This window comes from Calidris pugnax, unplaced genomic scaffold (genome assembly GCF_001431845.1).
Source record: "Calidris pugnax isolate Ruff unplaced genomic scaffold, ASM143184v1 scaffold134, whole genome shotgun sequence".
Classification (NCBI taxonomy): domain Eukaryota; kingdom Metazoa; phylum Chordata; class Aves; order Charadriiformes; family Scolopacidae; genus Calidris; species Calidris pugnax.
In genome coordinates, this window is record NW_015090873.1 from 1885415 (window position 1) to 1910668 (window position 25254).

Consider the following 25254-nt stretch of genomic DNA (forward strand, 5'->3'; position numbering starts at 1 on the left):
GCTGACAACGCCTTCCCCCGAGTCCCCACCTCACCCTCCATAAAGCTACTGAAGAGGAGAAGGCCCTGTCTGGGCTTTGTACATCAGGGCTTTCTTCTAAATTGAAAGGCCCTGTAGAATCCGATTCCCTCCTGCTGTTGGAACTGAGCCAAGGGGAACAAAAGGGACAGTGTGCTCTGAAGTATCAACTATTGCTTAAATGTGAGACATATTTCATTTCTCTGATGGATACTTGACTACTAGTGCTGTAAGCAACGCGTTTCACTGTGTCTCTGTGTTCAGCTGCGCACAGCCCGACTGACTGAAAGCTGCTTCCTGATTTAAGTCTCAACATTTACACATTTTACAAGCTAAAGGCTCATTTCTGATGAATAAGAGCCTTCATTTGAACTGTATAGGAAAATAAAGTGAAGTGTCACAGAAATGCAAATTTTCTGGGCTTATGACTCACAAAAGCCTCGTACATCTGACAAATGGAGCCACTTATTGAAGAGAGAGCTTACCAGTGTTGTAGGCAGTAGGCATGGCCGAGTACACCAGTCCCTGCGGAGGCAAGCTTGGAGTTGTCACAGACACCACAGGGGTAGCAAGAGGCTGTGTCGACTGAGAACTACTTATCCTTTGGGTATTCTATAAATGATTAAAAATAACAGCATGTCTTGTGATATCAGTTAGAACAATGGAAAAATCAAGCGCTAATATAAAAATAGCATTCAATTAAAATGTGTTTCTTTGCTTTATTTTTCAGTTAGGAATACATCCTTTTTTGTCAGGACAGATTTTCTAAACAAGCCAAAACATTTCAAGACAACCCAAATGATCTTTGCAAACTGAAATGAAGAATTAATTAAGGCTCACTGGTCCGTTTCCCGTGCATGCAGATTTCAATAGTGTTAGAGTTCTAGAACATAAAAATAAATGCAATTTCCTAGGGATATACACAACAATTCTCAGAAGTTCTTAAGTGATTTAAGAGCTTTTAGTCCTAGTTTTTTGAAGGGGTTTTAGTGCAGATGGTGAGATGCAGTTCCACCAGAAAAGTCTCCCACTTCCCAGTTGTTTATCCAATTTTCAAAATTTGAGCTGCCAGTTTTGACACTGTGCTGACTACACCTGTCCTGAAAGGAACACAGAGATCTTCTAAATTTGTGTTGATAAGACCTCGGTGATAAAATAATCTTGCTGTTCCCATGGTTCCTGAGAAACTGAGAGAGTACTTGCTATAATGCAGATATGTTTCAAAGCAAATGACATTTGAGTTCACACAGAGCAACCGTGCTTTCTGACAGGAAAAATGGCTAAACTAGATTGTCTCAGATTATCTGCTCTAACTGGAGGCTCAAGGTGGCTTTTTAATAACAGAATGAACATCTGTAGCAAACACATCACTCAAATTAAGCTCTTCCACCAGATTTGCTGTTCAGAAAACCTTGTGTTAAACACCGTGGTGAATGCCACCAGACAGCAAAGCTGCTGGCACAGAACACGCTGCTCTTCATGGAGGCAACTCTAAACCTTTCTTCAGCACAAGAAGTTCACTAGCATTTGGCCAGGCCAGATACTGTCAAAAACAGGAAATGCTACATTTTTTTTTTATTTATTTTTAAAAAATAGCTACTTAGTTTCACCTACAGAAGTCTTTGAAATACTAGAAGTAGCAGGAGTCTCTACATTCCGTGTTTCTACATTCTTACAGACCCATCTCTAATGAAGGGAGCTAGATTTCAAACGGCTGAAAATAGATTTTTAAAGCAAGGTGCTCTCTATCTCTGAAAAAACATTACTACAAAAGTAGCAGGTTATCATCTATTTGGTAGCGTTTCATTTCCTAGCTTTAAAAGATTGAAGCTACTACTGATTTTTTCCTCATTTCAGACAGCTATACAAGTATTTCAGTATCTGCAGCACTAGATTTTTTTCCTCCACTCTGATCCTGCGAGAGTGAGCAGCATTAAAAATGCAGGATTCCTTGATAATAACGGAATGAACAGGTAGAGAAACACGGCTCTGTTCAATTTTAAGCTTAAACCCGTGAAGGTGAATTGAGGGCTATCAATCCTTGGCCTGTATCTTTCCAGTTTAAAGAAAGAAGTGTACCACAGCTTCCAAATTATAATTAGCTACAACCTTCCACTGGCTGCCAGCTTCTGATCTCTGTGCTGTCCGGCTGCTGTGGAACACCCACCTCGGAGCCCTGTAAGAACCAGGAGGCTCCCTGGCATTTATTCCACCAATGCACCCAATTCTGCTTTCAGAGCTCCCAGAGAAAGTCCCGCTGATTTTCTGTATAATTTATCCCTTTAAATCACTTATGTACTTCTGAAAATCTCCACTAGACCAACTTTATCTGGCATAAAGATAAGTTATTAGAGCTGATTTTTGTATCTGTCAGGAACTGACCTTTTTCCAAAGCTATCTTGGAGGGCAGCCTATGAAGTTGGGATTACTGTATCATGGAAAAGTTAAAGGAGGATACTGGGAAACAATCCAGACCAAAGGATTTCCCCATGGGATTTTTTTTTTTTTTTTTTTTTACAGTGGCTAATAAAGGTGGGTTTTAGAGGTAGTTTCTTTCTGAATATAATTCCTGAACACTCAGCTATAAAAAGACACCAAGAAATATTTAGGTGTGTCTAATATTTGTTGCACTCTGAGATTCAGCCAAACATTCACGACAATTTTCAGGATTTTTTTTTAATTATTTTTTAAACTGGTGCAAATTATAGTAGTAACAGGAAGAATCCAATATCTTTATTTCATGCTATGCTACTGTTCCTATCTGTTTCTCATAGTCAATGCTCAGTTCCAGCCACACAGCATGGATGTTTGGAGACATGATTTGGATCTCCTTTCGGGCACTGGCATTAGCATCAGAAATTAGCCTAAGAAGAGATGTAACATTGCAGGTGTACTTCATATTTCTTTACCACGTTTAAGGAAGCCACTACTACATTTTCTTTGTGTGAGCTTTCTTCTAGCAGAGGAGCCCAGGTTTTAAAACCACTAGAGGGCCCACGCTCCACGCAGCAGCTGGAAATCCACCCACCCTCAGCAAATCCCACTCTTTCCCACTGCAGAGAGCGTAGCAATTTTTAGCAGGTAGGAATACCTTAACTCAAGTGCTTTTGCATAATTCCAATTGCAACGCTATTTTGATTAAGTGTTTTTACATTGAATTAAAGCTCTATTTCTTGCATCGGAAACCAGACAGTCTATAAAGGTGAGAAGAACATGCATGACAGCTGCTTATAACTGCAAGTCATTCCAATAAATCTTAAAAACAAACATTGACTTTCAAAAAATCATTTCACCTTACTTTTTTAAATCTATTGCTCACGTTTAAGGTAAAAAACAACCAACAGCATGCATTTATCAAGAAATATATCTAATTCACTACATTTTCCATGCTTTCATGCAATTAGAGCCTCATATTAGCAACAGGTCCATGTTCCAAACCAAATCAAGGTATGTAATAGGCAGATTTCTTTGTGTGTCTTTGCAATCACACTCTGATGCAGCATCTTCTGCATGGTTTGTGCTACAGCAGCTAAACAATTTGCAAATTGCTCTAAAAATAAGTTATGAATTATTTTAGCCTTACGTTATTTTCCAGACAGAATGCCAAATGTTAAAACCTTTTGGAAAAAATAGAAAACACACAAATCCCAAGAGTTTCCTTTCAAAAGCAGAATATCTTTCCACTGGAAAAAAGGTAGAATTATTCATCTGCAATTCTCTATTCCTTTTGGTAAACAGGGAACACCCCTGTGGTTTGATAATCTCACGCAGGATGAAATAATTCTAAACTCCAAAAAGGTGACCTCACCAGCAATGATGTAATCTCCTTGAAAATAAGAGAAGTAATACAGGGCTTGTGTTACAATCTGAAGAACTTCATGAGTGAAGCCACTTCCTAAAAATACGCCAATAATTGAGGGGATGATAAGTGCTTATTTATATTTTAGATAAAGGACAGTAAATATCCTATACACATGGACAGTTACTCTGTAAGGCTCTTTTCCAATGTTCCCTCCAAGAAAAACAGAAATATTTTCAGGAAAAAAAAAATATAGAAGTTTACAAATGGAAAGCACTAGACTTTGGATGTGTTTTCAACTTGGTCGGGTTTTGAGTTTGATAAAACAAATGTATTTTTGTCTGCTACCAAGGGAACACTGGAATTATTTAAAACATTTAACGAAACTACAGTTAAAACTGTAGTAAGAGACATTTTCAGCATCTTGCTCTCTCTCATCAAACAGTAGCCCAAACTCACCAACTCCAATTCATCCTCCTCCGACTGTACTCAGCAAACAAGAGGGATAACACAGTTACTAAAAATAGCATTGCTTTCAAAAATGAAAGAAAAAGTCACGTTTCTGCTTCAGGATTTTTCTATGTTTTAATTACCAATGTGAATTTTCCACCCAATTCTGTAAATAATACTACTAGGAAGCATAATATTTTACATAATTCGGGTCAGTTAAAAAAATACCATACTGAAAGAACACACACTTTGGCAAAACTTGTGCAGAAAGAGCTTAGTTAAAACAAGGACACAGCTACACATTGACAACACATGGAGATAAGGAGCACAGCAGTTTCTGGCTGGACTGATCCAATAAACATCCACTCAGAAACAAAATATTTTTCACATACAATCATCACACCATCCCAGCACCTCTACTCTGAAATCTCTTTGCAATTTCCTCAAAGAAAGAGACAAAATCTAAGTTGAATATTATATTGCTCTTAACGCCGCAACAGTAAATAGGTACCTACACTACAACATTGGAACAACTGCATTAACAAGATCCTCATTGTTCTTAATGCCACAACAGTAAATAGGTACCTACACTACTAACATTGGAACAACTGCATTAACAAGATCCTCTTCTTACATCTTATTTCTAATTAATTTAAAAGCCTAATTTTCACTTTAATAATCAGCCAGTCTATTTCCTGTGTCTTCTACACTTCAGTATTCCTAGAAAAAAATAACACTTCAAGAATCATTTACTCTGAGGATAATTATAGCTTTTGTTACTTGGATTAATTTTGTATTATTCATCATGAATACCAGTAACAAATGTAAGCACTTGTGGTAACTTAAAAACAAATAAGAATTACACACTGAGTACTTGTATTGTTTATATCCTGCTACTCTTGGTTATGGTTCATTCTTCCACATACAGAAAATGTACACACAGACGTTTAAAATTTCTACATGACAGTGAAAGACCAGGACCAAAGGATCTGGCCAACCAAATTAAAGGAAAAATAGAGTAACTCTTCCTGAAAGACCTGTTCCAGTCCCAATGCTGTGGTTGCCTCATGCCTGACACGAAACTGGCGTGCTATTCCAAATCCAGGCTGAACAAACATTGCTACCAACATGCCAATCTGCACAGTAGTACTGAAAAGCACACTAATAGGAACTGAGCCTGATCCTCATGACTCTTTTATGCCTCCACTGAAGACACAACATCCACCATAGGACACACAAGACTGCATTCCAGCACACCACATCAAACAAGCCTTTCATTACCACTGAAGCTACATTTTATATCCCACAACCATTATGACCCAGGAAAACCAGGTACGAAATGTGCTTTAGGGCACGTTAATACAGTTCACATCAATAAGGTCAGCCATTCCTCCACAGAATAATGCATAACCCTTTTTAAAGCCCACATCCTCCAAACCAACAGAATTCTCGGTACCAAGCCAGTGAGATGTCAAATCAAAACAAAATCCCAATCTATGTCTCTAGAATTGCACTCTAACTGCCTTTAGGCCAGACTTAATATTTTAAACTTTTACACTTTAAAAAAAAAAAAGATTACAAAATTAACTTCTCCCAAGGTAACAACTTAGAACTTAGATTTTCATTAGTGAAATTTCAGGACACAAACACCTTTCTTTACTGTAACCTACGTTAAGCAGATGAGATTGCTCCCTGTGCATGTGGACAGAATACTTCATTTTTACAAAGCCAGTCATAGAATAAATGTTTTAACTTACCAGTGGCGGCATCATACCCTTGCTGGAGGGTGGGATGACGACACGGAGGTCAGGTTTGCGATTGTTCATTCCAAGATTTCCACCTCCGGGTGGAGGTGGAGACTTTGTAGGCATGACTTTGCCCAAGCCATTCCCACCACCAGTAGTTCCAAGTAGACTCGGTGAAGCTCGAGAATTCACAAACCCATTTCCTGAAAGAGGAAAAACAAATGTTTCGTAAGACTGAAGAGAAGTAGCAATACAAAATTTTGGTGCACGTGTAGAACCTACAAAATATTTCTTTTGTAAAACTTCCAATAACAAGCTTCTCACAAGAGGCGCAGTATTGAATAATCGAACAAACAAAAACCGCTTTCATCAGAAGATCAATATACAAAGGTAATAGCACCTCAAGGGCACACTGTGGCAGCTTAAACGCTGAGAAGAGCATATTGTCAAAGAACTATTTCTAATAACATCTGTTGTGCTTTTTCATTTTGCCCTTTGAAGTTCCTCCAGGCTGAGCTTGCAAAAAAGTATGTGCTTTTGCACAATCCCACTTCATCCTCACCCTCACAGAACATGAACTATACGGAATTGTTGCCTGTGAGAATAAAAATCAGCTCTTAAAGTCTCTATTTCTAAATATATTCTTCAAATATCTGCAAGATCTGCAGGACTCTAGTATCTATTCTCAAAATTAATTTTGGTCTCAAAAATACATTATATTTAGCAACAAGGGGAATAAATTCTTTCCCTTCAAATTCATTCCAAGCTCTGGACACAGATATACACATCATTTATACCCATCAATTTGTTTTACAAAGGTCTTTCTCTACCTTACTCCTGATACTTATTCTAAGTAGAATTAGACAAGCCAAAGCCCTCAAGTCCTGGCTTCTACTGACAAAAGCACCAATCATGTTCACTAAAAATGTAATTCTCTGAAAAAAAAAAATTAAAGCCACGTTCCAATGACTTTATCATATTTATAGCAACAATTCCCAACACACACACACCTTATTCAGTTGCAAATGAAAAAAAAGTTGTTAAGCAAGGGGAATTTCACAACAGGGAAGCCTATAGTTCACACTACAGAACTTGTGTATGTGTGCGTATAAATAAATACAATTCATAGTAAGATCATGTTTATACTAACGTAGCAGTTCTGAAAGCAGCCTTTATAGTCACAATTCAGGGAAAGGTCTGTTGCACAAAGTTCACTGTCTCCTATTCTAATAGCCTGTAGCGCCACACTGGCACGAATTTTGTATTATTATTCTAATTTGAATAGGCCCCTATGCCCAATCCAATTTTATTACATTAAGTACATATTAATCTAAAAGCAATTAAAATAAGAAAGTTGTCAGTGTCAGATTCTACCTTCTATAGCAAAATTTTTAATGCCTTTAAAAGCTTAGCAAGAACGAAGAACAATAACACGTATCAGTAACAGCGCAACACTTTGTGAAGGTGACTGATAAAATTCTTCTCCAGCATGTGAGAACCTGGGTGTGAATTCACCAGGATGCTAAAGAGGAAGCCTCCTCCATTACTACTGGTCCTCGTTACATGGTGGGGGAACTGCCAAATGCAGTCCTTTTCCCTGTCTACCATAAATGGAACCCTACGTATCATTTTATCAGAAATGAAAAAAGCAAAGATTAATCTAAGAATTATAAAAAGGTTCTTGTGCTGATCTGAAGATATTCTACTGAGATTTATAAAGGTCTTTTGGAAAATAAGTTATTGCTAAATGTTTTTAAAGAAAAAAAAGTAAGGAAGTAGAATTTACTAATCGGGAATTTGCAGCCACATTATTCTCTTTGACATATGGATGAGCAGTAAATTCACAACTTTAAAGGCAGGATTTCAAATTCACAATTTACTTTCTTTGTGGACTACCTACTGTGCCAAAACCTGACCATAAATGGATGATCTGATATGTCCCTTGAGTTTTTCAAGGCTAGCTGAGCAAGGAGGAGTTATACTAATTTAGTATTTTCCTGAAGCATTTGTATGGGAGGTATGGGAATACCTTTTCTGAGAACTCTACCATTTAACTCAGAAGTTATAAGGGAAAGAAGGAACACAGCAGAATGAAGAAAAAGCTTTTTATATCAACATTCTTCCTTCTGTATGAAAAACCACAGCAAACCCTCATTTCATGAGTAAATCATCTACATTCCTCTGCAGAAAACAGCAGAATTTATTGGGATGCTTCTAGGTTAGCGATGAAATGTAGTTAGAGGGACTGGGAAGTTTGGCTGAAGCTGAGAATACGTACTAGAGCTAAATATACTCTTAACTGCTAGGAGACACCTCGCCACAGCTCGGTCACACAGAAAAATCAACCAACCAAAAAGGAGAAATTCAGTTCTGTGCTGTCCCTAAGGTTCCTGAAACTGTGAGACAGCTTTCATAGAATCATAGTTTTGTTAAATACAGTTATGCATCAATACCTATCCATTATAAATGAGTTTAAACATTAGTTTAAATGCATAGCCTGCATAGCATCATATCGCAAGACAAATCTTGCCCAATGGACAAAGAGTAAAAATTAAGGAGATTTGAAGCAGATGTGAGGGAGGAAAAATTATTAGAAAGTAACATAGCTTTCACCAAATGATATCTACAAAATTGTAACGGTATCTTCCATTTTTATCAAAAGTGCCAGAACATTTAAAGAACTTACTGTTAAAAAAAAAGTAAAGCCTGGGCTTTAATCTAATACATAGCATTTTATTACTTACTAGGCTGTCAGTGTTACCTTTCATATGTCAAAGCTGCGGTGCTCTGAGCTGAATTTAAGCTTCAGAACAATAACACTTTGTATAAACAATGAAGTTCTGTATAGCATTTTAGTCTATCCTATGATACCATTTCCTGTCCTCTGTTTTCAAGTATTTCGGTAGCTGGTGTGTTAAATCTGGACAGTGTCTTTCTTCCACACCCAATAGAGTCATTTCCTGCAGCCCTTATTACAAGGCTCTGCCAACCCTTCAGAAACATTTCATGCTTTCAGTGGTGCTGTCAAAAACAACAAAGTCCTTGCCATTGCTTCTCTGCAGCAGCAGGGCAGAGTCGGAGCATTTGTTCTGACAAAAGGCTGAGCATTTCTTAAAATGAGCGCTTAGAAAAATATACTAAGAACGGGAGAAACAAAAAAAAATAAATGTTTTAAGTGTGCAATACTATGGGTATTAATCTAATCACAGCCCTTTGTTATAAACAACAGGCATTGAACATTTAGCAAACACTCAAGTATCTATATTGATTATTTGAAAAGTCATATGCTGGGGCTGCAATAAGGCTGTAGAATATTCATTCTTAATATGAAACTTAAAGCCTTTTTTCCTGTTAATGATCTAATAAGAAAATCAAATTACAAGTGAAGAGTGAAAGGATAACTAAAAGCATGGTATTTCTTAGAGTAAGGTCAGGAGCCAGAAAAAGATAATGATTACAGGATGATGCAACTATACGGCAGTTTGCCAAACTGAGGCTTTAATAACCCCATAAATTCTACTTACTATTTTGTATAATACTGAAATTGTATCTACCCCACCCACTATAGATCTTTCCCAAATACAATTACTTTATGTTTAAAAATACTATCATACTGAAAAATGGGAACAATATAAAATTGTATGTAAATGTAAAACAAGCCTACTGCTTTTACTTTCATCGGAAGTTTTATTCAACTCCAATTCTTTAAAACAGACTATTCTACTGCTTTTACTTATTCAACTCCAATTCTTTAAAACAGACTATGAAAGCCTTTTTGAAACACTTATTTGTAAAACAGACACCAATGCAAAGATGATAAGCTCTTAATTATATGAATCATAAATTAATTAGATTTTATGATAACAAACATTGCCAACGTACATTAGCCTACTTCTTGTTTAGTCAGAAAATGTTTCATTTTGAAATAACTTCTTTTCTGAAGCTAAATGTTAAAACCCACCCATTTTAACAACTGTATATTCTGTCTTCAGAAACGTAATGCAGCTTAATCTCATTTATTGTCCTGCAGCCCAAGACGTAGCATGCAATTACATGAGCCAGACTCATATTTCACTATATAAATCACATCAGCTGAAACAATGAACACATGTGGCTGGAAAGTACTCCATGTACTTATTACTACTCAAGGAATAAATTATAGTCATTGATGCCATTAATCTTTTTTTGTGGTTCACCTTTGGAGAAACTGAACAGTTTTGGAAGAATATTGAAGGCAAGCAGCTAAACAAGATAAGATTAAGCAAAAATAAGAGTAGTAGTAAACAAATATTTATACCTCAAGTGACATCATACAACCCAACAAATGTCACACAACTAGAAGTCAACAGGAAATTGTGTTTGCAATAAGCCATCGATTCACTATGTGTCTAGAGGACCAGATAAAATCTATTTAAGAAAAACATTTACACACAGGACCTGGAGGGGGTGGGGGAACAAATGTATTACATGCTAATACCACAATAGCATTTCTATGTGCATTAGCTGCTCAATCTATTTTAGTTTTTTTTAGTACAACAGCTTTAAGTGGAAGCTAGGAAAAAAACAAACACCAGCATTTGCAGTTCATAGCACTTTCAGCTTTGCACAGAAACCACTGTCGATTCTACCATAATTTCAAAAAGCCTAAGTCCCCTCTAGCTTTGGAAAGATTTTACTATACCATCTCAAGAAAATAGCTGAAATAAATGTACTTCTGCTGATCTTTACAAATCAATACTTCAGATAATACTGTGATTAGAATTAAAGTATTCCTTTGACAGTAATGCAAGATTTTGGAATGCCTGATGTAAGGTTTATACTTCTAAGACAGTACTTTAGATATTAAAACAAGCAAAAAGAAATACACATGACTAAATGTCAAGGGAACGCTTACTCATGTTACTAAACTGAAAAACTCATTTCCCAGGTTGATGGAAAATCTTTTTTTCTTAAAGTTACATAAAAGGAGACAATTTTCAAGGATATTTAGATTTTAAATGGGCCTTCTTCAAGACAAGGGTTATTATTCAAAATGCAGCAGCAAGCCTAAAACAAAGGCATAATGCTTTTGTATTTAAATGTTATTCAACTTTGTGTGGAACATTAGCAGTGGCAATTGAATGCCTTTAAGGTCTTTTGTCAACTAAATAGTTCACAGTTAATGAAAGCAGAGTCCTACTTTCTGAACTTGTTCATTTTTATGTATCTATACAAAGTCAATGTAAAGCATGGTAAAGAACCACCAGCAGAACTGTTATGTTTAGAACATCTGTGGATGTGCACTGTTGTAGCCTGGGCAAGGTGACATTATGCAAGTGTTGAGATTTCACAAAAACATATACTGCAATACTTTAATCCAGCTGGGAGAGTGATAATTTGCTATGTGTGGCACATTCGAACAAGAATTGTCTTGTACCTCTTAGTAAATCAGAAGTTATGGTAAGACAATGAACATACATCATATATGAATTTCAACTAAAATCTAAGGGGAGTTCAGGGGCTGGACAGACCACATGTGGATGGGTGGTTTCCAAGGAGATCTTGCTACAAATATATATATATATATAAAGACACCTCAAATGCTTTCTTCTACCAGCATATTTTTTATGCTGATCTCAGCTCACTTCGAGCTGATCTAATCAGAGGATGATGGATGGATCAAACTTTGTTATGTGCTGACAGCATCTAGCAAAGGAAAAGGGTTCAGCCTGCAGCCCTGTGAACCAGCTGGTCTGCAGTCCATTTCAGTCCTCCTTTTCCTCCAGGAAAGCTTGGAAGCTTCTAAGACTAAAAAGGCTGTTCTCAGTGTTCTTCAAGGATCCTTCAACTTTTTCCTTGGAGAAGGGTCAAACACTGAGTGTTGTATTTACCTGTGTAATCCTAAAGATCAGAGAAAGGCAGTTTTTCAAGCTGGTATATCCTTCAGCTCTATTCCAAAGAAATTCAATATTCCTAAAGTTACTGAACATTCTCTGAATCTGAAGATTAGTGAGCACATTAGAGAAGATACAGCTTTGGAACACAGAGGAGTTCAGTACTCAAGAAGACTAGAACTTTCTTATCTGTTCTCCTGATGATAAAATTATAAGAGGAAAGCTAATTTCCCTGAAGATTAACTGGGTCCATAAGCTGCATTACTGATTAGAAGAGTTACTTCACTGATGTAGTATAGACAGATACTGTTGTGCCCTTGCAAAATCATAAAGAACCTCTACTTCCAACGGCTCCTTCAAAATCACTTATGACTGGGAAGAACTTAGGGAGCTCATCTTTGTCCAAAGGTCTCAGGGTTCATGGTTTTCATGCAACCGTGGCAATGAAAGCAGTTCAGATCCTTTGCATGGTTCTAGCTCAACACCATATATGAAAGTTACAGAAGAAAAAGTAGGGATTGGGTAACAATGATACTTCTTTTGAGCCCTTTTGAATCACAGAGTACTCAAGGATGGGACAACTTCACTGAAAGTGCACTTCATTGGCAACTTCTGGATTATTCAAGGTATAATACTGAATCTACTGGAACACAGCGAAGCAAATCTCCTCATGACAAATCAGAAAATGATCCATCCATCAAGTCCTTTCAGTTCCAAGTCAAAGAAACTCTCCCCCATATTTGGGTACTCAGAGCAAGCGAGGTGATACTTGGCCGAATTAGAATCCACAGCCTTTTGAAAGGGGTAATACAGACATCCAGCATGTGCTCAAGCCATGATGATGTTGACAACAAATAGCAAGATGTACACATCCTGGTGATATGAGATTCTTGAAGCATATTAGATGCTGATCACAAACTGAACAGGGTTTTACACTGGCCATGGGCAACAGGATCATGAAAATTCTAGTTCCAAAACATTTGATCTAATTAACAGGAAAAAACCAATTAGCTCAAAAGCAAACAGTATTTTTAACACTGGAAATTTCTCCCCTCTCAAAACTGATATACTTGCCACGTAAAAATTTCAGCAAGTGTTTTATATGTGGTCACTGGAAATTTTTCCCCTCTCAAAACTGATATACTTGCCACATAAAAATTTCAGCAAGTGTTTTATATGTGGTGGGTAAAATTTTAAAAGTATTTAAAAATAAAAATGCTTTTTTAGGGTTATGACAGCTGCATGTGAAATAAGCTCTCATTATTATAAAATAATCACAAATTTTTCTGCTCTAGACATCAAAAAAACCCACCTACCAATCTTTGTTACAACACACAGATATTTTTACTCAGTTATTTTCCAGAGAAAAACTGTTAAGTTGGCAGATCGACTGCTAAAGCAAATCATATCTATTCCAATGAAGTTACACAGGACTTGAGAAAGAGATTCATGTGAACTGAACATGAGCCATTTTATGCAACATCTTTGTTTGAACTGTGTCCCAACAATGCAAGATAACCACTACTTGCTTTTTACTCAGAGATAAAGGCGTATAAGTATCTTTCAATGAAAAGAGAACAAAATCTCCAATGCTCAAAACTTCCTAATGTTGAGCAAGACTTGAGGTTTTCCTTTATATCTAAGAATATCTGGGAATACAGGTATGCCAGTACTCCATCTTTATCTTATGACATCTCTCCTATAACTGGAGAGCTGCAAAATTGACACGTGACCTGTCACAACTATATCCATAGGAGAATTCTCCATTCCTGAGAAGTTTAAAAGAAAAGACTGAAAGCTAAAAGAAGAAAATATGGGGGCTTAAAGTGAATTCTACCATAAACGTAGCAAGAAACTAAACCCATTGTTGTCTGCAGACATAATTAACTTGATACACTTCGATGGCAGCTGTCAAGCTCAAATTGACAAGTTACAGATTTACTTAATCTGGTTCTGTATAGTGTCTTGATTTTGGTTGCAATTGAGAAAGTTACTGTGCACCTAACAGTATTTAAAAGAAGCCACACCATATTCTAGTAGGAAGTGGAGCTCTGACAGCTTTGGGTACTCTGTGGCTTAGCATTCTGGTGTTAACCGAGTATTTGAGTTTTGCTAGAGGTACTTATAGATGTTCCACTGTTCCTGTACAGCCACAACTCTTACTTGCATGAAAAATCTTTCTAGAAGTGAGTGGGTATATGTATAACATTTTGGGTGCGATGTTCTGGAAAGTAAGAGATAAGCGATGCATTTTGACTTTTCACATAAACTATTAATAAATGCAAGAAGGAAAACATTTTGCTGCATTAAATATGTTCACCAAGCTGCTGTAACTGGGTATTTCTAGAGTTTAATATTCTATAGCAACTGCTGTAAACAACTGTTTTATTCGCTTCTTGAAAGGAGGAGTTAAGTCTGAGGCTGCTGTTACTAAAGCCTGATTTGGGAAAAGAGGCCTGAAACAGCTTGATAATAAACTTATTTAGTCTGAATTGAGAAATACTATGGAAATCAACACCTGACCTCCACAGTTTCTAAAAATAGTCATCTTTCTCCAACTGAGGAAGTTTCCTCCATTTAAAATCCTGCTTACCCAATAGAAACCACACTTTTAATATTTTATATCTTTGCTGCACATGGCCAAAGAATGGATAAAGAGTGGAAAGTCAATCCTGTGCTTTCAGCCTTGTAGTTGCAGCATTTTCTATTCATAAATTCAATTGCCTGACTTTGTGTTCAAAGAACTTTTCCCCAGTTGCCACAATTTGCCAGTGGGCAAATACTGAAAGGTCAACAGTTGCTTCTCTAATTCCCTGCTATGAACACATACCACGGCGAGTTACACGTATTTCCAAAATTGACCTTCAATTACCAAGACATCTTAAGGAATGGAAGGAACATCAAGGAATTGGGTGAACCATCATTTATTTTGTCTTTCGTAGTGTTACAAATTTCAGTGGTTGCCTGCCCTTTTATCAGATCACCAGATTTTGTTTGGGGAGACAAAACATTATTTAAATGAAAAAGTGCTACCGTATCTTTTTACTGAAGATAAAAAAAAATACTGTTAATTTTATTTTTGGCAAGATCGCCAATTTGTTTTTGAAAGAATTTCTGATCATCTTCCAAAATTAAGACAGAACCTAGCGATCAGCTTCCAAAATTTATTGCTTTCTTTGTGTAACTGCTAGAAAATAATTAGCAAGATACACATGGCAATACAAACAATACGGTCTGTATTTTCTTCATTTTGATTGGCACCACAACCAGTATCAAACATCCAGGTCTTGTGAATACTAAAGTTGAGAACACAGCTGAGTTGTCTTTACTGTAATAGATTAATAAGTGCAGTGAATTTTATACAAAATAAGAAATTTTGTGAATGTAAGATCTCTTTAGAGTGCTGTAATTACAGCTGTAGAGAAACACAAAAGCAAGAGCAGCATGCTACTACTGGAAACCACTAAATAAAAAGTGCAAATAGTACTGAAGTGGAAGGGGCAAGGCAGTAAAAAGTTAAACACTTGATAAGAATTTACAAGACTTTACAATTAAAAGGCAACTAAGAAAATTACGACCTCTGTTCTTCCACAACCCCTTTTGCAAAGGAGTCAAAATAAAAAATTGCTTTTGAATAACTGTGAAACCGAAACCACAATACTATTTTTTAACAAAAACATGACACCACACTTACCAACTGGACTGGTACCAGCTCCATTTGGCACTGTGAGGTCAGTTGTCCCCAGCATTCCACCTAATAAAAATAAGCCAGAGCATTAAACTAACTTGCTCTCATTAAAGTATCATACATACATATTTTGTACTTAAAAACTTAGGTCATTAAAAAAAAAAATGCACCGATACTACTAGGAACTTGTTACTCGTTTTTTTAGCTTGTTTGTGAGTTTTTTAATTTAAAAAAAAAAAGAGGGTATATGAAAGGAAAGCACAACGGTACTGAAATCTTACCTGCGTTGCCAGTACTTGGTGGTCTCTGAGGAGCCCCAGGTGAGACGTTGCGATGCAGGGTGGTCTGAGGTGGGGAGAGCATGGTCGTGTCCGTTAACGATGAACTGGCTGCCAGCGATGGGGATACGAGGGAACTCCCTGGGTTACTGTAGGTTAAAGTGTTGGGATTGGACACTGGAACCGTAACCGACATCGAGAAGTTCTGAGCAGGCAAGCCAGGCTGGAGGAAAGAGGACAAGGAACACACACAAGACAACAGCATTAGCATTAACTACATTTGCAGAAACAGCACATTATAAAAATACACATTAAAGTTTTCCAAGAATTACTCAAGTGAAAAAAAAAAAAATTGTTAGTTTTTAAACTATATCAAGCATACAGTAATTTTAAAACATCCATTTTTTGTAGAGTACGGTGTTAAACACTTATACATCACGTAAATACAGTTCCAAAATAATTACTCAAACTTCTAAAATACTGAAAGTTCAAATAGAAAAAAAAAATATAAAAAGATATTCATATGAATTTGCAAGCTCAGAAGTACAAATTTATCAGTTAATTTGGATTATTACAAAGCAACGACAAGTTAAACATGTCTACAAATCAATGAACAATTGCACCTTCCAAATGTAAGCATAAACATGCACATTATAAAGTCAGTTATTACACAAAGAAGAAAAAGTTAGTAATGACATTTTCTATTAATAACCTTGCCAAAGTATTGCTATAAATTTATAAAACTTTCTCTTTTTCAACAGACTAAAGAAAGTAAACAGAAATTCACTAAGTTCAGTACCTTGAATCTAAACATTTCAACTCATTATTCTGAGCCGTTACATAAACTCCCACTTGGAATAACCACTTCATCTTTTTTTTTGCAAATCTCATTTTTTAAAATTATAATTTTTACAGCATTATTTAAAAGGCAACTACTTTTCTGAAGTATATATGTTTGTTATTCAACAACTATTTGAATCAAAAGCTTAGATGCCTGCCCATCTATGGTACTTATTTGCTTATGACTAACTTCTCTGGCCTTTGTCTCATTCCTATCCCTTGACAGTGACGAGTTTCTGAAACAAAAGGGACTATTTTCTTTCACAACTCTCACAATTACTGGAAACAAAACTGTGACAGGTACAATTTAAGGGTAAAAATTCAGTACTATTTATTGACAGAACAGGGAGATAATAGTTTTGATTTAGAGGTCAAGTGCAGACAACAAACATTCATGACCTAGCAAGTATACTTAAAAAGATGCACTTTTATCACGTGCAGCTTAAAATTTACTTAGAATAATACTTCTGTACAACAATTTTGATTAATATTAGACATACAACATTAACTATACTAACAAAAAGAGCATAATACATTTTCTACAAGAACCAAAATCTCTTAGTACTACTGAGAGCCAATGACAGTGTCCCTGCCGAAGCATTCCTAAGAATAATTATCAATTTTTGGCAGAGATGGAAGGAAAAAGTAATGAAGCACAGTGACGTAATGCTAGCAAATCATTCACAGTATCTAACTAATGACAACCTCTACTGGTATTTGTTTTCACGGGAAACTACTTCAAGAAACGATTTAGTATTTAAAAAAAAAAAAAGGTTGGTTTTTTTTTTTTTTAAACAGCATGCAGTGAAGTAACTCAAACTAAACTTGAAATACCTGAAGTACACTTAAAACAATGCTAGAAGCTAACAGATGGAACATTTTTTTCTGTAGGTTTCTCAATATAGAAGTAATAAATGACAGCTTCCCCCCACACCTTACAATAAAGGCTGCCTCTGCCCATCTATGGTACTCATTTGGTTATGACTGAATTCTTCACACTTTGCCTCATTGCTATCCTTTGACAGTAATGAGTGCACTAGAACAAAAGAAATTATGTTCTTATACAGGCCCTTAAGTACTGGAAATAAAACCGTAACAGGTCTGAATTAAGCTATAAATACAGAACTATACGGCTAAAAAAATAATGTTGCCTTTTTTATTTACACTGCTGTTCACACAGACAATTTAGGCTGTTCATGAAGACCACAGAAAATCAAGGGAGAGCAATTTCACTGTATCATACTGAGACATGAGGCCCAATGATGTCTCAACACAGAAGTGTTGAATATCAAAAGCTTCAAAACAAATCAGGAACAAAAGGTATTGGCCTCATTCAAATATAAAGAACTTGCTAAAAGAAGTGATGCTGGGTGTCACAAATGTCAGTTTGCTGTTAACTCCCCAGAGATCGTCTTATTGCTCTGAACAATGAAATAAATTCTGTAATCAGCAAGTCATGTGGGGACACACTACTCAATTACCCCAGGGTCTGTGCCGATTAACCTAGCCAGTCCATTTACTTTAATTGCTACAAGATTTGCAATGTTTAAAAATTTTAAAGGCTGTGGCAGAGCTCTGCATTAGTTTTCTTAGAAAATACTTCCCCTCTAATACTCAACATTAATTGTTTTTTGTAGATAGAAATTAAATGTCATGAAAAACATGCAAAATCCACACTACTGTTATCCTCAAACTACTTGAGGTCTGGAGTCCAAAAGTTCTCTTCCAAGAGTCCTTTTACACTAGAGTCTTAGACCCCAAAACTGAAGAGAACGTATGAAACTGAGAACATGAACCATCTGCCCAGTAAATACATGGCGTTCACGCAATGAAAGTGTCATTTTTTTAATCAGGTAACACTTAAAAAAAAAAAGATCCTCTGGATCACACTACGGGATAGGAGATCACATCTTTCTGAAATAATCAAGTGACTTATGGCTACAAATGGATTAGGCAGTTGGGACAAAAATTTTCAAAGATCTTTTCAGTGCCCATGGAAATATCTGTTGGAATTTCAAGAGGAGTAAGACGACAATCTTTTGAGGCTCCCATTGTGCACCAGTTTTTTATGATTTGATACTGATTTGATGAAAAAATGAATCTAATTTTATTTGCCCGCTTGTAACATATTGCAAAATCTTGATTAACAGATGAAGAGCTACAAGATGTAAATAAACTATCCTACATCCCACACCAAAATTTATCTTTATAAAAATGTTTTAGGTAGGATTAGGCAATGCAGCTAGGTTCCTGAAATTTAGAAATGTTACCTCATGTTCACAAGGTATGAAAAACAGAGTGTGCAAGAGAGAAGCTAGTGATAAATCCTTTTCTTTAAGATAAAATGTATTTGAACAAGATCAAGTATCAGCACCTCATTTTTCCTCAAAAGCATATATTCCCTTTTCAAACCATTACATCCTGTTGTCTTTGCAGTGGTTTTCAGTGGTAAGCAAACACTGTGAAAATTCTCATGCACGTAATAGAAGCACAAACCATACTTTAGTACTCACTGCGATTTTATGATTCCGCATCATATTATCAAACTCTTCATTAATTTTTTTATATTTTTCTTCTGTATGTGGCGTGAGCACATATGAAGTGTCAGGGTCCGGGCTGTCGCACCCTCTGTGTTCCTTCTTGTTCAGAGCCTAAATAATGAAGTTAATAAAAAGGATCAACAAATAAAAAGTAGAGATAAAATAAAAGTACTTACAGGGCCTCGCTTGAAAATAAAATCACTATCTTCATTTAGTTTGCTGAATCTGTCCTCCGATAGTGGACTGTGCTCAAAGTAATCGTCAGCATCAGGGCTCTCACAACCATTAAGGCCTTTCTTTCTTAAGGTCTGAAATACAATTGGAAAATTCACATACAAATCATACTAACTTGCCAAGAAGCTTTGTATACTACTGAATCATTCAGAGCCACTGAAACTACATGAAACTTTCACATACAAAACTCACTGTTCAACAGACAGGTTTAGTCTTTCAAAATAGTGACATAGTACACACAAAGAAAGGGTTCACCTAGAGGCAGACACTCTCCCAGGTGCCATCTCAGGGGTAACTTTAACCTCCACCCACTTCATTTCTCCACTGTTCTATGCAAAACCATTCTTAGATACTGGCTGATGAAGTTACCTGACATACAAGGAACATTCAAGCCTATGCCAAAGGAGTTAATGTCGTCAATATAAATTAAAAGCCAGTTCACTGGATCTTTAATAAATTTATTTTAGCATCCTAATTTTAATATTCACATTTTTAAAGAGCATACAATTAAATTCTGAGAAATACAGTGGCTAAAATTTTCGATTGAATTCAAAAAGCGCAGTACGCAAATATATGTAACACTCTCAGCAGCTTATAAAGGCAGGATTTTCCTGCAGTTCTGTCATCCTGCATGATAACAAGAACTGCAAAAAAAAAGTATAAAAAGAAATTACATAATCCCTCTCTAACATGACTTAGGTTGCTAAATATAAGGTTTTTTTCAGACTCCTTTACACTAACTTGATGGAACTGCTTTATTAGGCTACTTCCTGTTTTCTGATGGAGAACTCACATCAACATCCCCTGGAAAAAAAAAAACAACCAAACTTGTCTGCAATCTAGGCATTACAAATAAACTACTGAAAGAAAGGATGTGAAACCACAGGTCTCGTAACCAAATTTTGAAAGATATTTGTATTCCTTGTTGTTTTTCTTTTTTCACCCTATTACACAATTGGGAGTCTTTCTTTACAAGTTCTCATTTATAACAAAACCAGATTTAACATATTACCTATGGAGAAATCTTTTATGTTTTAAAGAAGCCTCAAAGGAATATACATTTTTTAACAAATACACATTAGCAGTACATAGGACAGCAGTAGGACTATATAGGCATAAGGAGGGGTTGTGTGTTTTCTTATTGTGAGAAATTATCTATATTATATTAATTTTACAGTAAAAACCCTCAAGATTTGAAATCTGCAAGCTGACAGTCTCAGCACCAAAAAGAAATTGCATTTGTTTTCCTATAGAAGCTGTGTTTCCATAACACACTGAATTTCTGATTAAAAAAACAAACTATGTTTTGTTTTAGTGCTGTATTGATCAGCACTTTTAGTAATTTTTAGTACAACTATGTTTTGTTTTAGACTACAGTATTGATCAGCACTTTTAGTAATTTTTAGTACAATAAAAAGTACAGAAGACCTTCTCAGTATTCATATATATGCAAAATACTGCCTATTTCTATTTCAGTTTTAAAGCAGCACTTGAAAATTCAATTACGCCGTCTGAAATTCTTTAATATCACAGGTCACCATAAGCTATAATTCCTTCTCAAGTTTCTTGGCTTGCTCTACGTATCCCACACAGTATCTGGAACTCCCACAAAAATGTAATCACTAAATCAGCATATGGGGAAAACAGGTGTAGGTTCCTCCAGCACCTGTCACGGCACCGATCCTGCTCCTCTGCCCAATCAGCTGGACACGGACGGGGACTTGGCCATACAAGGGCCGGCTGCTCGGCCTCTCAAGGTCGAAGCCTGTTATCCCTCTCCCAGCCCTTCCTAACAAGTCAGCCTGCCAGTCCTTCCACACTTTGATATCAGTAGGAAAAATGTTAACACTGTATAATCTGGATTACACTTAACCCCCGCAACCCACAGAAATCTCTAAATAGAATCCAAATATGTCTTTACATGGTGCTCAGCGTCAACATGTATACACCGTGCCCAAGAAATGATTAGAAGCTGCATTTAGATACTACAAAGAAAGATCTTGCAAGAAATAAATACACGTACTGTCTAGTTCATCTGCTTTAAGAAAAAATTAGAGCAATTTTAAATCCTGCAGCATGAGAGTTTCATTAGCGCTCCTTTCAATATTCTAAAACAATCCAGTGAAAGCTTCTAAGCTTTAATGCTGCCAATTCATGCTCCCGGGTCTGTCTGAAAATCATACTTGAAGTTCTAATATAAAGGAAGAGATTTAATTAAATATAAAAATGCATCCTTCCTCTTGGAGACCGGTTATTTTTATTTTTGATAACAATGGGGTTAACTCTGCTTTGACTCATGAGGAAGGAAAATGCCTCAGTATCTCCCGTTTAAGATTCTGGAAACCTTCACTCCAGATGGGGTTCCTGTCATTGTGGAAGGATTTAAGCCACAGTTCACTGTTCGAGATAGTAAGTCTGGGTCTGATATCCAAAGCTCTGTCTCCTTATCGCTAAAACACGAACTGCCACTTTGAGGACCTAACCATAAAAAGCCTGCCAACTTTATCATTGCCCAGTAACATAATAGTAAAACATTTCTGCTGGGCGGCTCGTACTAACAAGTGGAATGCTGTAATCTGTTGACAGGGCCAGGCGAAGCCTACGCCAGCCAGCCCAGGCTCAGCTCCCTGCGGGGCTGCGGGGAGAGCCGCGATAACGGCCCGTGCCCGAGGGAACACACGGGAGGCCACGGCTGCTGGGAACAGCTCGGTGAGGGTGCAGGGAAGCCAACCTCCAGGGAAGCCAAGCTCCAGAAACAAGGGCTGACTCCACCCTCCAGATTCCCTATAGCTAAAACGTGTTACTGCTCCGATTAACGTAAATAACTCGCCATCCCTGAGCTATTGCCAGGATGTTATCACGCAGACTGAGATTTTAACTCCGGAGATAAGGAGGGGGGAATACCAGTTAGTGAGACCAAATAATATTTGTTTAATATGAACAGAGTTCTGTTTCTCTGCTGTGATACACACCCTTGTTTAGAATAAAAATTGGAATTTTTGCAGTTGAGGCTAATAAATACAGAAAATAAGTTTTCTCACTACAACAAGAGGGAAAAAGAACATTAAATTTCAATGCTATTGGATGCTCACTGCAATTACCTTCTGGTGTTAAGTCTTATCATCTAAGGGAATGTGTAGCCTTTTGAGTTAATCTGCGTTACTTTTCACTTCCTCTAAGACTTAGGCAAAATTACTGGAAATTGTTCCAACATGTTTGCCAATGTTATATTGTGCCTACAGTAACTGAGATTGTGCAGCTTTGATATTAGATGGGAGTAACTAAATGATGAGAGAAAAGCACTGATTTTTGTCAGAAAATAACGCAAAGTATTTATGATGAACCAAGGCAGGTATGAAATCCTTTTTTAAAAGAATCGAGCAAACACAACGATACAGTTGTGTGACATACAAAGTCGCTATACAAGAGTTCCAGACAACTGGGGTCATCTTGACATTGCAGAATGGCCCAGAACTTTTAAACTGCTTTTGTCCCACTGTATAAAACTGAAATAATCAAATATTATAACTACTAGTTTAATACTGATTTTTTTTTTAATGGCAGAGCTTAGAAAACATTGTATGAGAATGGCTGGACTAGCTATGAGAGGTTTAAATACTACACTCAAGCACATGGTACAAGAGCCCGGCTATTTTCCTGAACTTCCACACACACAGGCAAAGTAATTTTTAATTGCACTGCATTTTGCTAATTTAAGAAAAGAATCATGCCTTGGCAAGAAGCATTTAAGGAACAGAAGAAGGGCTTCTTGCAAAATAAAAACAACAAAAGAATAATTAGTTTCTCTCTACAATTCAACATAAATTTTACTGAAACAAATAATACAGATACCAAAGAGTACAAAATTACAATAAAGTTATTTATTGTATGATCGACGAGGAAGCAAAGATGATATTCAACCTTCACAGTGTAAGTATCTTAGTATAAGTCTCCTTCTACAAAATCCAACAGACACACATGAAATGAGGGAGCTTTGAGCCTGCTGAGTCTCCACAGCGTGAAATCAAGTCCCCACCTTCTCGAGGGCTTGTTCCAGCCCAGCTGCACGCAGCTTCCCTCACACAAACTTACACTGGCTCAATATATTGGTCAGCAGCAGCTCTGGAAACCAGAAACTCTGAACTAATAAACACAGATTACTGCTACCAGAGATGGAGTGAAGTGACAGCCCCCAACTGTCCTCTTCCCCACGAAAGATCCTGGGTTTCATATTCGACTCTGAAAGGACACGATGCTAATGGTTAAAAGAGCACAATTGCATGTTTTGTGCTTCAATTCAGTGAGCGTGGTTAAAAAGCCATGACTCCTGATATTAGTGATCTGGGCTCCTTACCAGCTCTGGCAAACTGTAGAGAACTTGATTATGTTCATTATCACCTCAGGAAATAATATTTTTCTGCCTTAAAGCACAAAATCAGGATGACCTCACATACAAAAAGGTGTTATGAAGTGCAAAAAAGTGTCAGTTCATGCAAAACATTTTCAGAGTTGGGTTTTTTGTAATATTACACAAAAAGGAAATGGTTGTTGCTATCAACGCTACTACGTATCATGTTAACAGCTCTATTTTTGCACTTAATCTCAGAGCTGGCCAAAGAGGATTTTAGTCCACATTTCATCCCAAATCATAAGGAAAAACATTTCCAAAATTTGACTAGGACTGAAATGAAAAATTATTTCCTTGGGAAAAGGCAAACTTTTCACCTAAAACCAACGGCTACTTCTGTTTCTGGTGTTGCAGTCAGAGCACAGAAAAGCAGCAAAGCAGCACAATGTTGGAATAAATACTTTTTTTAAAATTGTAATTTAAAAAAGTGTAAGTATTCCTCAGGCCTGAAGTAACAGAAGGGCTCCACTAGTACTGCAAACATTACTGCTTGTCTTATCAGAAGGATAACCAATGAAGCAGTTTCAGATGTCTACAGCTGCCATGCAAGAGTGGAGCAGGAGAGGACACTGCTGCCCGCTTGCACCAAATTCCAAAGGCTCCTCAACCACAAACAGAGTCACCAGGAGCTCACACAGCTCTGTGCAGGAAGGACCAGACTGAGCATCACTGTCATCCATGATGGGAATAACTATAAGATCACCAAGGCAAAGATTTTGAAGTTGCCACCTCACAGCAATAAGATGTAAAAGCCCGTACCATTAGCCCAGGTTGGACAAGATCACCAAGGAAAAAGATTTTGAAGTTGCCACCTCACAGCAATAAGATGTAAAAGCCCGTACCATTAGCCCAGGTTGCAACAGTGCCTTTCCTACAGATCAGAAATAAATAGAAATCATTCCTTAAACAGAGATCCAAGGATACCCAAGATCTATTTAGCAATACCATAGCCTTCAGGATCACTTACATTCCATCTCTGCAGGGATCCAAGCTTTAAGGTTTTTTCCCCATACTTTAAGGGAATTGCTCAAGTCTCTGGGTGCCATTTGACAACCTGACTGACAGCAACAACTTGCTACCACAGAAAGTCTAAGATCCTAGAGACCACCCTTATGCCAACCCTGATGTTTGCTTGAGCCTGCAATAAGTAATTTTTCCTTCACTAAAATTATAGTGGCCATTCTTTATTTAACTTATTTTTGCTGGGTTTGTTTTCAGTTGTAGCAGGAATAAGGTGGCTTTCCAGTGTATGGGCTGAGCACCACAGACACAAAGTAGGGAGAAGGAACAGCCTCTCTGTTCTGGCAGCAGCAAACCATTGCCTCAGCCACCACTGATAATCACAGCCTGCTTAAAAAAAAAAAAAAAAAAAAAAAAACAC

General features: G+C 36.9%; 1 protein-coding gene across 4 annotated transcripts in view; it reads right to left on the minus strand.

Moving 5' to 3' along the window:
- The window catches only part of MEF2A (myocyte enhancer factor 2A), a 50690-nt gene that overhangs the window by 8967 nt on the left and 16469 nt on the right, over window positions 1–25254 (minus strand). Inside the window, exons 2-7 of one of the 4 annotated variants that reach the window (XM_014946102.1) lie at window positions 19205–19342; window positions 15855–16074; window positions 15580–15639; window positions 6025–6215; window positions 4277–4300; window positions 504–630 (exon numbers count right to left, since the gene is read on the minus strand). In XM_014946102.1, coding sequence (XP_014801588.1) covers window positions 504–630; window positions 4277–4300; window positions 6025–6215; window positions 15580–15639; window positions 15855–16074; window positions 19205–19342 — 760 coding nt within the window. Of the gene's footprint in view, window positions 1–503; window positions 631–4276; window positions 4301–6024; window positions 6216–15579; window positions 15640–15854; window positions 16075–19204; window positions 19343–19407; window positions 19540–25254 lie in introns of all 4 variants that reach the window. The other 3 variants (XM_014946103.1, XM_014946104.1, XM_014946105.1) reach the window with 3 other exon arrangements.